Source organism: Manihot esculenta, chromosome 18 (genome assembly GCF_001659605.2).
Source record: "Manihot esculenta cultivar AM560-2 chromosome 18, M.esculenta_v8, whole genome shotgun sequence".
Classification (NCBI taxonomy): Eukaryota; Viridiplantae; Streptophyta; class Magnoliopsida; order Malpighiales; family Euphorbiaceae; genus Manihot; species Manihot esculenta.
The window spans coordinates 25,088,952-25,102,940 of NC_035178.2; the positions used below are offsets into that span (position 1 = coordinate 25,088,952).

Genomic DNA, 13,989 nt, shown 5'->3' on the forward strand with positions numbered 1-13,989 from the left:
GCAAATTAAATATTAAAAATATTAGTCGCTGGACGGAAGTAAATTGGTCGTTAAATTTTAGTCGCGAAATGGTCGCTAATTTAGTCGCTAATTTGATTATAAAATCATTCTTATCCCTCTTGGAAATAAATCAATATGTCCCTTTCATGTTCCATTTATATATGGTTAATTAACTCAATTCTTTTTTTCAATTATTAAATTAACAAAATTAATTTAAAAAATTTGGAAAGTGGATAAGTTTTAAATAACCCATCTCATCATTTTATTTATTTTTTGTAAAAAAGGGAGATGAGTTTCCCTGTCCATAAGAATTACTTGGATTATCATATTTCCATTAAATAAATAAAAATTCCACAAAGATGTTAGAAGTTCTGCATGAAATTAATATACATATGCATATCAAATGCTGCTGCAGAAAATGATGGATCTTAATCTTATTATATATACAATTTTTTTTTTTCTGCAGAAAGCCATTTTCAATGTTCCATCAATAAATCCATGGATGGATGGAGAGACAGAGAAAGAAACAAAATCTAAAACTCAACCAAAATAATTCACAGCCATAGACAAAGGAACTAAACAAAGACCCATTTTCTTCAGTTCTGTGATGTCACTTTCGCTCCCAATTAAACCCAAATCCTCTCTTCTCTCTTCTCTCTGCTCTGTGATCGGCTTTCTTCCTTCTTTCTCCTAATTCATAAGTCAATTAATCAACCTCAAAATATGGAAAAAAAAAATTCTTAATCAGTAATTAATTAATCCCTAATTACCTGCAGTGATGGTGATGATGAAATAACACCCATTTTTTCTCTCTGTTTTGTGTTCTTGTTTAACTGGTTCATCATAATCAGATCATAAATCTGTGCATAAACAAAAGGGGTTAACTAAAAAAGAATATATTTTTAACTAAAAGAAAAAACATATAAATAATTTCTAACCTTGGGACTATTGACAGGAGAACTAGCAGTATACTACCCAAACCTGATTAACTCATAAACACAACAGAAACAAAACAGAATTTCACACAAACCTCACATTAGCATTTCAATAAAATTCAGAAACCCATTTTAACTATCTCACAAAAACAACTCTTAAACCATTCACAATAGTCTTTATTTCAACATTTTGTCAATAAATCTCACAAATACAACCTCAGCACATTCAGATAAATCTTAGAATTTCCACAAATTTCAGAAATCTCCCATTAGCAATTCAAACCCATTTCAAAGATCTTACGTAAAACAACTCCCAATCCATTCACAGTAGGCTTCATTTCAAAAAGTTTATAATAAAAAATTAAAATTAATTTAAAGTTAAGTGTAATATATTTTATTTATATAAATTAAAACAATTAAACAACAATTGATTGCTAATTTTGAGAATAAAAATTTTTCAAATTTATATAAATTTATTATTCATCATAATTTCGATACCCATATCTAAATTTAGATCTATATTTCTGTATATCAGAATATGTACCTATTTCTCACACTCATATTCGAGTCCGAATAACCTAGGTTATAGGTGTAGCAAAATCAAGCCAATATGGAAAACTACCTCTGCATGTTCTCACAAATATTGTATGGGCACTAGGTAAATGTTCATTGTTCATAATTGAGATTTAGGAAGCATCTCCAAAAGTTACACAGAGGTGAACATTGACCAAAGTTAAAAGATAATTGCTTATCTCCCAAATTGTCATACTAGTTTGGGAAATTCTGGTTCTCTTGAGCAACACAGCTCATTAACAGTCAAATAGAGGGGACAAGGCAAAAAGAAATTTGAGAGGGCAAAGCTAAATAGAGCTTGAAAAAAGAGATGAACTTGATACCTGGGAAGTGTCAAGGAAAGAAAAGCCTGAGCACCACTGCAATGAAAGCAATCCATTTCCCGACCTCCCCTCTGTACAATTTAAAATACAGATGTCAAGAAATAAAGTTCAGCAGAAGGTAAGTGAAAGATTGAAGAGCTCTATAAGTTTATTATCAAAGGAAGTTAATACCTTAACAAATTAAATATTGCTGCAGGAAGACTAAAGAAAATGTAAGGGACTAGGAGTGAGGTCAGCATGTTCGTTCTCCAGTTTGTCCGATCCAATATGAGCAAATATCTGCATTGAACATTGAAAATTGTCAATAACTTGCCAAGTATTGGACATAATCTAGGCAAGAACAAATGCAGTCAAGAAGAGACTAGGCTTCAAAAGCTCCTAAAATGAGATACAATCCTTATATTTCTTTCATCGAATCTCCCAATTCAAGAAGGAAAATAATATTAAACAGCATCGGATTACTTCTGTTTTTTTTTCCCCAAGTTTTACAAGCAGGAAACTCGCTGTGTAGTCAAACAATTTAACTTCAACAAGGAACCCAGCATAATAGAAGAACCCAATCAAATCTTATTTGAGAAATAAGCATCTTTATCAACGCCGTAGTCCTGCTTGAAAATGGGTTATCCATCCAGCAATCTGTCCATTAATGGGATTTCTAATAAATCTCACAAATACAACCCTCAGAACATTTACATAAATCTTCGCATTTCCACAAATTTCAGAAGCCCACATCAATAAATCTCACAAATTTTAGAAAGCACATATCTGAAACCACAATCTCAAAACCCATTCAAACCTGCAGTGACTGAGGACATAGACGAAAGCCGCAAGGGGCAGCGGCAACGTGACTTAGGATGAGGAACGGCGGCGAGGAGCAGCATCGGACGGCGGAAGGACTAGACCAGCGGACGCAGAAACAAGGACCAGATGAAGCGACAGAGGAGAGCCACGACAGCAACAAGGACCAAGACGCCAGAGGAAGCGGCGGAGGAACGTCGACCGCCTGATAGAGAGAAGAAGGGGCGTAGGGGGGTGGCGGGCGGCTCTGTTGAGAGTTGAGAGAGGAATGTGACTTTAGGATGGGCAACTTAAGGGTTTAGTTTATGTAAGCTTTTTTTTTTTTTTTTTTCTTATAGTTTATATTATTTAAAACATTTTATATTATACATGTATTAATTAATAATAATAAGTTTAAATTTTATCCTTTAAATTATGATTTTAAAAAAATAAATAATATGATTTACGGTATTAAAAATATTCAACACAACATAATTAATAAGAGTATTAATTTAATAGGGTTAGAGTGAAAGAATAATATAAGTAATCTATATATAAATAGTAATAAGGTAGAATTAATAATAATAACTTAATTAGATATACATATACACTGATAAAGATATATAATAATAAAAAAAATAATTTATAACTTAGCTAAAAAATATATTTAAAAAAATTATTAAGACTTTTTATTTTAGAAATGTATTAGTTTTCAATTAAAAATTAAATAATTTTTTAAGTTATTAATTTTTTAAGTTAAATTTTCAATTAAAAATTAATTACTTAATTTTTTAAGTTAAAATAAATTAATTATTTTTTTAAGTTAAAATTAATTAATTAATTTTTTTAGTTAAAATAATTAAAAATTTAGTCGTGTTTTGTTCCTCTTTAATCATAATATTTAGATCTCACAAACCTCAGAAAGCACACATCTGAAATCACAATTTCAAAATATCCATTCAAACCTGCAGTGACATAAGATATACGTAAAATAAATTGTACTAAAAATAAAAATATACGTAAAATTATAAAAAAATATTTTAACAGTATATTTAATCTTAATTTAAAATTTTAAATAAAATAAAATTTAATTTAAAATTAAATTAAAATTTTAAAAATGAAATGGTTGCTGATTAGTCGCTGATTGGTCGTTGTTTAGCAACTAAAAAAATTAGTCGCTAAATATGGTCGCAAATTACAACATTATATTCCCGCCTAAAAAGTTGTCGCAATTTCGTCGCAAATATGGTCGCTAATAATTCGCGCCATTAATTTCCGCTAGATTTAGCGACCATTTTATATTTGGTCGCTAAATAGCGACCAATTAACTACAAAAAATTGGTCGCTAAGATTTTTATTAAATAAAAATATTATTTCATTCATTTAGTAGCAGAATGGTCGCTGATTGGTCGCTATATAGCGACCAAAAAATTTAGTCGCTAATTTTGGTCGCAATTTCACAATTTTTTTGTAGTGTTTCCACTCTGGAATAGGTAGCGGGTTAAGCATTCCAGCCGGCTTCTGATGTTCCAGCTTCACCCTTTGACACACTTCGCAGGCTGACACAAACTGTGCCACTTCTTTTTTCATCGCTGGCCACCAATAAACTTTCTTCAAATCTTGATACATCTTGGTGGCTCCGGGGTGAACGCTGTATCTTGCATTATGAGCCTCTCTCATAATGTCTCCTTTTAGCCCTATGTCATCTGGTACACATAGTCTGCTCCCATAGCGGAGGATCCCTTTGCTGTCGAATCTGAACTCACTATCTTTGCCTGACTGAACAGTCCTGGCAATCTTCACTAACTCTGGGTCCTCATGCTGTTTCTGAGCCACCTGCTCCAGAAACACGGGTGCCACTCTCATCTGGGCTACCAAAGCACTTGTACCAGACAACTCCAACTGTAGACCTTCATTAATGAGCTTGTAAAACTCCTTCACCACTGGTCTCCTCTCTGCCGTGATGTGGGATAGACTGCCTAGTGACTTCCGGCTTAGGGCGTCTGCCACAACATTCGCCTTACCCGGATGATACTGAATCTTACAATCATAATCACTCAACAGCTCTACCCATCTCCTCTGTCTCAAGTTCAAATCTCTTTGACTCAGGATGTGCTGCAGGCTCTTATGATCTGTAAAGATCTCACATTTTACCCCATAGAGGTAGTGCCTCCACATCTTGAGTGCAAAGATTACTGCTGCCATCTCTAGGTCATGTGTGGGGTAATTCAACTCATGCTTCTTCAGCTGCCTAGAAGCATAAGCAATCACCCTCTCATTCTGCATTAGTACACAACCCAGTCCCACACGGGATGCATCACAAAAGACTGTAAAGTCCTCATCACTAGATGGCAGAGCTAACACTGGTGCTGAAGTCAACCTCTTCTTAAGCTCTTCAAAACTCTCTTCGCACTGGTCGGTCCACACAAACTTCTGATTCTTCCTGGTCAACTTGGTCAGAGGAGCTGCTATTTTCGAGAAGTCCTGAACGAACCTCCTGTAGTAACCTGCGAAACCCAAGAAACTCCTGATCTTCGTCACTGAAGTGGGTCTAGGCCAGTTAGCCACAACTTCTACCTTCTTGGGGTCCACTTCTATTCCATTTTCTGACACTACATGCCCCAAGAACGAAATGCTCCTCAGCCAGAACTCACACTTAGAGAACTTGGCATACAAGCCATATTCCTTCAAAGTCTGCAAAACCAATCGCAGATGATGGGCATGCTCCTCTGCATTCCTGGAATACACCAAGATATCGTCTATGAAGACAATAACAAAGTGATCCAGGTACTGGCTAAACACTCTGTTCATGAGATCCATGAATGCTGCAGGGGCGTTGGTTAACCCGAACGGCATTACAAGGAACTCAAAATGCCCATATCTGGTCCTGAAAGTTGTCTTTGGCACATCATCTTCTATGATCCTCAACTGATGGTACCCCGATCTCAGATCTATTTTGGAGAAACAACCTGCTCCAGCTAGCTGGTCAAATAGATCGTCGATCCTTGGCAATGGGTACTTATTCTTGGTAGTGACTTTGTTCAACTGCCTGTAGTCGATACAAAGTCTAAGGGATCCATCCTTCTTTCTCACAAACAAAACTGGTGCACCCCAAGGTGGAGTGCTCGGTTGGATGAAGCCCTTTTCTACCAGCTCTTGCAACTGTTCTTTCAATTCCTTCAACTCAGCTGGAGCCATCCTGTAGGGAGGGATTGAGATCGGTCGGGTTCCAGGCATCAGTTCTATCTCGAACTCTATCTCCCTAGCAGGTGGTAAACCTGGCAGCTCGTCTGAGAAGACGTCTAGAAACTCTTTAACCACTGGCACCGAGGCGGGTTCTCTAACCTGACTGCTAAGCTCTCTCACATGAGCCAAATACCCCTGACATCCCTTCCTAAGCAACCTACGAGCCTGAAGAGCTGATATCAGGCCTCTAGGTGTACCCCTCCTGTCTCCCCTGAAGACAACCTCTAACCCATCCTGACCTCTGAACCTGACTACCTTGTCCCTGCAGTCCAAGGTAGCACTATGGGTAAATAACCAGTCCATCCCTAGAATGACGTCAAAATCTGTCAAGTCTAGAACCACAAGGTCGGCGGAAAGGCATCTTCCCGCAACAAAGACTGGACTGCACTGGCAGACTGACTCTGCCACTGATGGGTCACACTTGGGTCCACTGACCCAGAGAGGACACTCTAACTCAGAGATCATCAACCCCAACCTCTGGACGGCTCTCGGAGCAATAAAAGAATGAGATGCACCAGGGTCCATCAAGGCATACACATCTGAACAACCAATGACTAAGTTACCTGCCACCACGGTGTTAGATGCATCTGCCTTCTGTTGAGTCATTGTGAAGATCCGTGCTGGAGCTGATGGACCTTCACCTCTGAAACCCGCTGAAGAAGAGGCTGACCCTCTCCCTCTGCCTCTGCCACTGGCCTGAGTCGTGGCTGGAGCTGCTGGCTGCGCTACACTACCTGAAGCCGTCTGCTGAGACTGTGCTCCAAAAGCTGCCCTAGGACACTCCCGAGCCATGTGTCCCTCCTGCCCACATCTGAAGCAGGCTGTCGTCCCAACCAGACATACTCCCTTGTGCGATCTCCCACACTTCTTGCATACTGCATTATCCGCACCAGAACTCGCGCCACTCCCCAGTCCCAGACTGGACTTGACCTTGTTCCAAAACTTGTTCTTCTTCGACTTCTTAGTGGTACTGCTCCACCTCTTGCTGCCTGAAGCTGCTGCACTAAAAGAAGAAGAGCCTGGGGTCTTAGAACCAGAAGGCTGTGCCACTGATTGCTTAACTGTCCCCTGAACGATGGCACTGGCCTCCATTTTCCGGGCCATATCCACTATGACATGGAAGCTCTCCCTATCTGCTGTATGGATCAAGGAGGAATATCTGGAGTGGAGTTTCATGATATACCTCCTTAACCTTTTCTGATCCGAGTCAAGATTTTGCCCTGCAAAAGGCAACAGCTCCAAGAATCTGTCTGTGAACTCCTCTACACTCATCTCATCAGTCTGCCTCAACTGCTCAAACTCTATCATCTTCAGTTCTCTTGAACTATCTGGGAAAACCCATCCTGCAAACTCGTTTGCGAACTCTTCCCAAGACATGCTGTCCACTCTCGGGTTCACATAATTCTTGAACCACTCTCGTGCCTTCTTGCACTTAAGTGTGAACCCAGCCATCTGTATGGCTCTACTATCATCAGCCCCAATCTCATCTGTGATCACCTTAACCCTTTCAAGATACACAAATGGGTCATCCCCTTTTTCATACTGGGGAGCACCCAACTTCATGTAGTCGGTCATCTTGACCTTGCTCCCACTGGCTGAGCTAGGTCTAGGAGGTTGAGTAACTGGGGCTGCTAGTTCTGTAGGTGGTGGAGGTGGTGCAACATTTTCTCAGGTAGGGTTTGCTGGATTTGGATAGTAAGGTGGGGGTGGATACATTGGGTATTGTGAATATTGTGGGTAGTAGGGTGGGTATGGCATCTGTGTGGGATAAGGGGTGAAGCTAGGGTAATCCGATGTACCTCCCATCGAATACCCGGGATTTTATGAGAAGTGTGGGTAGTGGGGTGGCTGAACAAATCCCGAGGCCTAAATGCCTCCTTGGGACTCTCGCATTCCCTCTTCTGACATGCTGACTCCCAAACTGCCATCCCTCCTCTGTTCTACATCCATATAATCCCCCATGTCCTCTGACGCTCCTCCCTGAACTGTTCCTCTAACTGATCTGCTTCTACCCAGATCCAAAGACCTTCTAGGGTCTCTTACTACTCTTTCTCTATTAGACCTACTAGACATTGCCCTAGGCAATGTAGGAGGACGTGCGCTCATGCCCTCATCCTCAGGTGGCACTCCAGTCAATCGTGCAGATCGACGAGTTCCTCTCATCCTGTTTTTTGAAAGGCAGCACATAACAAGCAAACATTAGCATCATATGGTTCATGTGGGCACACATGAACCCTCATCACATACATCACATATCATTAATGCACATGCATATAATCATGGCACATCATCATGCAAGACAGGACTCATCATCCTATCCTAGTGGACATGATCTTCTTATTGTGCTTGACCTTCTATAACCTCTATGAGCCCGACACTCTAGGTCCGACCATATGAAACTAGGGCTCTGATACCATTCTGTAACGACCCGAAAATCGGACCGCTACCGGCGCTAGGATCCGGGTCGACTTAAGGCCGCCGGGACCCGTAGCAAGCCTAACATACATCCTGTGAACCTGATTAATCCCATACATGATCAACAACATACATAAAAATTAAATCTTTTCTTTCATTCATTTTCTCATACACCAAACTCAACCTGTGCATGCACTGAACATAGTCATAATCATAAACTTAACCCCTCTGTGGGATCTCATCAATGCCCCCAATGGGTGGCATTACATGTGTTGAGTTGGTTTACATAAGCAGTATAAAACATCTAAGATCATGTATTAAAAAGGGATTACAATATACTATGGTCAAGCACACTTCTAACATCCTCAAACATCAATCCATTACATAATATCTCTATACTGTACTTTTACATTTCATCTTTCTACAATTTGTCATGTCCACATTCTAGCTATTACATGCATAAGACTTCATTACTCTCGCTGACCTCCTGGTCTACCCTGTACCTGCAAGCCTGGGGTTAAGGGAGAGGGGTGAGCTACAAGAGCCCAGTGAGCAGAATAATAAAACATCTGGAACATATGATAACATGAAATGCATCACATCACAGCTAATCACATCAAGGATGAATTTGTCACCAATAGTCCTCTACATGATCCAACTGTGCCAGGGGCGTAGAATGGGCCTCACTGGTCTTTCTCTTACATAATCACAACATAGCATGACATAACATTTCATAATGCCAGGGTCGTAGAATGAGCCTCACTGGTCTTTCTCTTACATAGTGCCAGGGGCGTAGAATGGGCCTCACTGGTCTTTCGTACCATATCATCATCATATCATAACATACAAGGACTAAAGGATCATTCAACATTCATCCACATCATCAACGTATTATGCAATGCAACATATTCGTGATTTCTAATGCAAACAACCTAAAATATCTCATGGCATTCATGATGCGTGAATCATGCTAAAACGGTTTTATTTATTTAAAAGCATAAGAGTTATTCCACTCACCTCTAGCTGAAGCTCTACTGACTCAGAAGCAGCTGAACTCACTGCTAGGGTCCTCGGTTCCTCGGGTCCGAACCTACACAGGTGGACTCAAATGAGGGACCAACCAAACATGAACATAACTCTAAACTACTCCCCAAAAACCCCCCTTAAACATCATGAAACAATCATGCAAAACATGTAAAAGAAGGCTGGACAGGGCACTTTCGACGGCAGGTTCGGCGGCCGAAAGTCCCTCCAGAGCCGAAAGTCAGGCAGGTTCGGCGGCACCTTCGGCGGCCGAAACTCCTAGACAGAGGCGAAACTCATGAATGTTCGGCGGCACTTTCGGCGGTCGAAACTCCCAAACAGAGATGAAAGTCTCCTTTCGGGGGCAAGCTTCGGCAGCCGAAGGCTGCCTCCACAAGAGGGTTCGGCAGCCGAAAGGACTTTCGGCCGCCGAACCTGGTTTCTCCCGAAGGGCAGAAACTTGGTTCAAACATGCACAAATGCCTCAAACTCATGCCATCATGCATTTTGCTCAACCAAAACATGCATACAAGCTCCTAGGGGTCTCAAACTACCTTAAACCCCAACTACAACACATCAAGCAACACAAATCCAACATACATTGCTCAAAACATAACATAAACTCAAAAACCTAACTATAAGCTAAACATGCATTCTACCCCAAAGATCTTCATAAAACTTACTTAAAACATAATGTAAGCTAGAGATCGACTCTTACCTCTTGAAGATCGAGAGTAGAGGCGATCTAACTTGGAGTTGGGAGAAATTTAGCTCCTTGGGCCTCCAAGTCCAAAACTTGCTCAAAACTTGAAAATCTTCAAAGGAAAGCAAAAACTTGTGAAAATCTTGAAAGATCTGAAGGAAAAGACTCAAGATTGGTGAGGGACGGCGGAGAACTCACCTTGGCCGATAATGGGGAGAAAAGCTCACCTGTTTTCGGCTAAGGGACCCTTTTATAGTGGCTGGCCAGGCCACGTTCGGGGGCCGAACGTGCCTCCGCATGTATGCCATGTTCGGCGGCCGAACTTGAGGTTCGGCGGCAGAACCTGGGCTTCCTTCACTTATGCCTTCGGGGGCCTAAGGCTCACCCGAAATGCATGCATGTTCGGTGGCCGAACTAGGTGCGACATATGCCAAAGGTTTGCCAACACCATTGTAATACCCGGCTAGACTCCGGTATCGGAATTCCTACCGTCCGGTGGAATCTCGGGTGTCGGAGACCTCTAGAAGGGTAAAACCATGTTTTCATAAAATGTTTTAATGTGTTTTATGATTTTAAGTAAAAAGGAAATTGAGTTTTTGAATGAAAATAGCCTTGGAGGAAGATGCAGGTTCGGCCGCCGAACTTCAAGTTCGGCCGCCGAACATGCATGCGTTTCGGGTGTGCCTTAGGCCCCGAAGGCATAAGTGAGGAAAACCAGGTTCGGCCGCCGAACATGGCATGCATGCGGAGGCATGTTAGGCCCCCAAAAGTGGCCTGGCCAGCCACCTATAAAGGGGTCCCTTAGCCGAAATGGGCGAGCTTTTCTCTCCATTTTCGGCCAAGGTGAGCTCTCTGCCGTCCCTCACCGATTTTGAGTTTCTTCCTTCAAATCTTTCTTGATTTTCATGAGTTTTCACTTTGTTTTGAAGATCTTTGAGCAAATAGCAAGTTTTGGAGCTTAGAGGTTCAAGAAACTCAATCTCTCCCATCTCCAAGCTAGGGTCGTTTTCCTCTCGATCTTCAAAAGGTAAGGGCCGATCTTGAGCTCACTATATGTTTTAAACAAGTTTTAAGTTGATTCTTGGGGTAGAAATGTATGTTTAAGTTAGTTGAGTTTTGTTAGGTTTTATGTGTTTTATGGACAATGTAGGTTGCTGTTATGCTTGTGATGTGTTGTAGTTGGGGTTTAGGATAGTTTGAAGCCCCTAGGAGCTGATGTATGTATCTACGCATGTTTTGGATGAGTTGTATGCTTGATGGAATGGAATGGGAGGCTATAGTGCATGAAGAGCCGAGTTTCTGCCCTTTTGGCAGAAACCAGGTTCGGCAGCTGAAGGACTTTCGGCCGCCGAACCTGCCTGGGAGGCAAGCCTTTCGGCTGCCGAAGCCTGCCCCCGAAAATGGACTTTCGTCCCTAGAGGGCACTTTCGGCCGCCGAAGGTGCCGCCGAACCTACCTCACTTTCGGCTCTGGAGGGACTTTCGGCCGCCAAACCTGCCGCCGAAAGTGCCCTGTTCAGCCTTCTTTTGCATGTTTTCCTTGGATGTTTTGAGGTGATTTAAGGGGTTTTTGGGGAGTATTTTAGAGTCTTGATCATAGATGTTTAGTCCCTCATTTGAGTCCACCTGTGTAGGTTCGGACCCGAGGAACCGAGGACCCTAGCAGTGAGTCGGTCGCTTCAGAGTCAGTAGAGCTTCAGCCAGAGGTGAGTGGAATAAACTCTTTATGTTTTAAAGTAAATAAATTAATTCTTAGCATGATTCACGCATCATGAATGCCATGAGATATATTAGGTTGTTTGCATTAGAATTCACGAATATGTTGCATTGTATAATATGTTGATGATGTGGATGAATGTTGAATGATCCTTTAGCCCTCCCATGATATGATATGATATGATATGATACGGTACGGAAGACCAATGAGGTCCATTCTACGCCCCTGGCACTATGTAAGAGAAAGACCAGCGAGGCCCATTCTACGCCCCTGGCACAGTTGGAATGTTATGTTATGATATGTTATGTAAGAGAAAGACCAGTGACGCCCATTCTACGCCCCTGGCACAGTTGGACCACTTAGAGGGCTATGGGTGACAAATTCATCCTTGATGTGATTAGTTGTGATGTGATGCATTCCATGATATCAAATGTTTAAATAAAATGTTTATCATTTTGCTCACTGGGCTCTAGTAGCTCACCCCACTCCCTTAACCCCAGGTTCGCAGGTACAGAATAGACCAGGAGGTCAGCAGGAGTAATGAAGTTATGGTCATGTAATAGTTAGTGTGGACATGAAAAATGTTGATGTATAATGTTTAGTACAGTTATGTAATGTAATGATGATATTGAGGATTAGAAATGTGCTTGACCCTAGTTGTATGTTAATCCCCTTTGTTTACATGATCTTTTAAGTGTAATGATTTTAATAAATGACTATGGTTAACCAAACTCAATGTATGTTATGTCGCCCCATTGGAGCATTGATGAGGACTCCAAGGAGGGGTTAATGTTTATGACTATGTTATGTTTAGTGCATGCACAGGTTGAGTTTGGTGAATGAATGAAAGAAAAATTCAAAATTTTTATGTATGTTGTTGATCATGTATGGGATTAAACAGGTTCACAGGATGAATGTTTGGCTTGCTACGGGTCCCGGCGGCCTTAAGCCGATCTGGATCCTAGCGCCGGTAGCGGTCCAATTTTCGGGTCGTTACAGCCATCAACATTCCAGCTACTCCACAGTCCAACATATCCAGCCCGTGGCCGTTCTCACAGTGGGGCATAGACATCTTGGGTCCTTTTCCTAAGACCACAGGACAGAAAAAGTTCATAATAGTAGCTGTGGAATACTTTTCGAAGTGGCCAGAAGCCGAGGCGTCCCCACCATCACAGCACGAAAAATAATAGAGTTCGTCTGGGGCAATATCATCTGCAGATTTAGGATACCGAGGGTGCTTATATCAGACAATGGTAAGCAGTTCGACTGCAAGACCTTCAAAGACTTCACAAGAAACATGGGCATCTGGCACAAGTCCTCCTCGATAGCCCATCCTCAAACCAATGGCCAGACAAAGGTCACAACCGAGCTATCCTTCAGGGACTGAAAAAACGACTAGATGGAGCAAAGAAGAATGGGGCGGCCAAGCTCAATAGCATCCTGTGGGCATTCAGGACTACCTCCCGGACACCAACGAAGAAAACACCATTCGCACTAGCATTTGGCATCGAGGCTGTGGTCCCCATCGAGCTGCAAATCCCTACTCACCGTTTCCAGTTCAATAACGAAGACTCCAACAGTGACAAGTTGAAGAGTAATTTGGATGCCCTAGAGGAAATCAGAGAAGAGGGCCAAGTCCGCGCAACTGCTTATCAACAAAAAGCGGCTCGCTACTATAATCAGAAGGTCAGGGAAAGAAGTCTGAAGGTGGGAGATCTAGCATTGAGAAAATTGGAAGCCACTAGAAAAAGAGCAGTAGTGCAAAAATTAGCTCTGACCTGGGAGGGCCCCTTCAGAATAACCAAAGTTGTCAAGCCTGGTGTATATCGGATTGAAGACCTACAAGGAAATCTGGAACCCCATGCTTGTAATATCCAGTATCTGAAAGGGTACTTTCCTTAAAATACAAGCAATGTAATATGAACAATTGTACTCTGAACAATATGAATGAAATAAACGATGATATTTCTATCAAACGATGTTATTTTTATCATTATGTGTCTCAATTCTCTTTAAAAAGAAAGAACAGGCACTAGAAGCCCTTAGTGAGGTGGGTGACTGGCCTTGAAAATTAACCCCCAGCACTAAAAGTCCGAGTTGAGAGGAAAAAGTGATAGTAAGGTCAAAAGAGCTTGAATCTTAAGTGAAGTCCTCAGTGAGGTGAGTGACTGGCCTTAGAAAATGACCCCCAGCACCAAAAAACTGAGCTGAAAGGATGAAGCGACAGTAAGGCTAAAAGAGTCTGAATCCTAAGTGAAGCCTTCAGTGAGGTGGGTGA

General features: G+C 41.6%; 1 protein-coding gene and 1 long non-coding RNA gene across 4 annotated transcripts; one reads left to right on the plus strand and one right to left on the minus strand.

Moving 5' to 3' along the window:
• Window positions 1–293: 293 nt before the first annotated feature.
• On the minus strand, window positions 294–2,946 carry LOC122722386. 3 transcript variants are annotated; one of them, XR_006349372.1, is made up of 5 exons: window positions 2,628–2,946; window positions 2,003–2,110; window positions 1,832–1,902; window positions 771–981; window positions 294–690 (listed from the first exon to the last, which is right to left on the minus strand). It is a non-coding gene; the product is annotated as an uncharacterized LOC122722386 (long non-coding RNA). The 3 variants fall into 3 exon arrangements; XR_006349373.1 differs by lacking the exon at window positions 2,628–2,946 and having other exon boundaries at window positions 771–860; window positions 939–981; window positions 2,003–2,621; XR_006349371.1 differs by lacking the exon at window positions 2,628–2,946 and having other exon boundaries at window positions 2,003–2,621.
• An 846-nt stretch (window positions 2,947–3,792) lies between these two features.
• On the plus strand, window positions 3,793–13,613 carry LOC122722457. Its single transcript, XM_043953161.1, has 2 exons — window positions 3,793–3,856; window positions 12,973–13,613. The coding sequence occupies exons 1-2, from the start codon at window positions 3,793–3,795 to the stop codon at window positions 13,611–13,613; spliced, it is 705 nt and encodes a 234-aa protein (XP_043809096.1).
• Window positions 13,614–13,989: the final 376 nt, after the last annotated feature.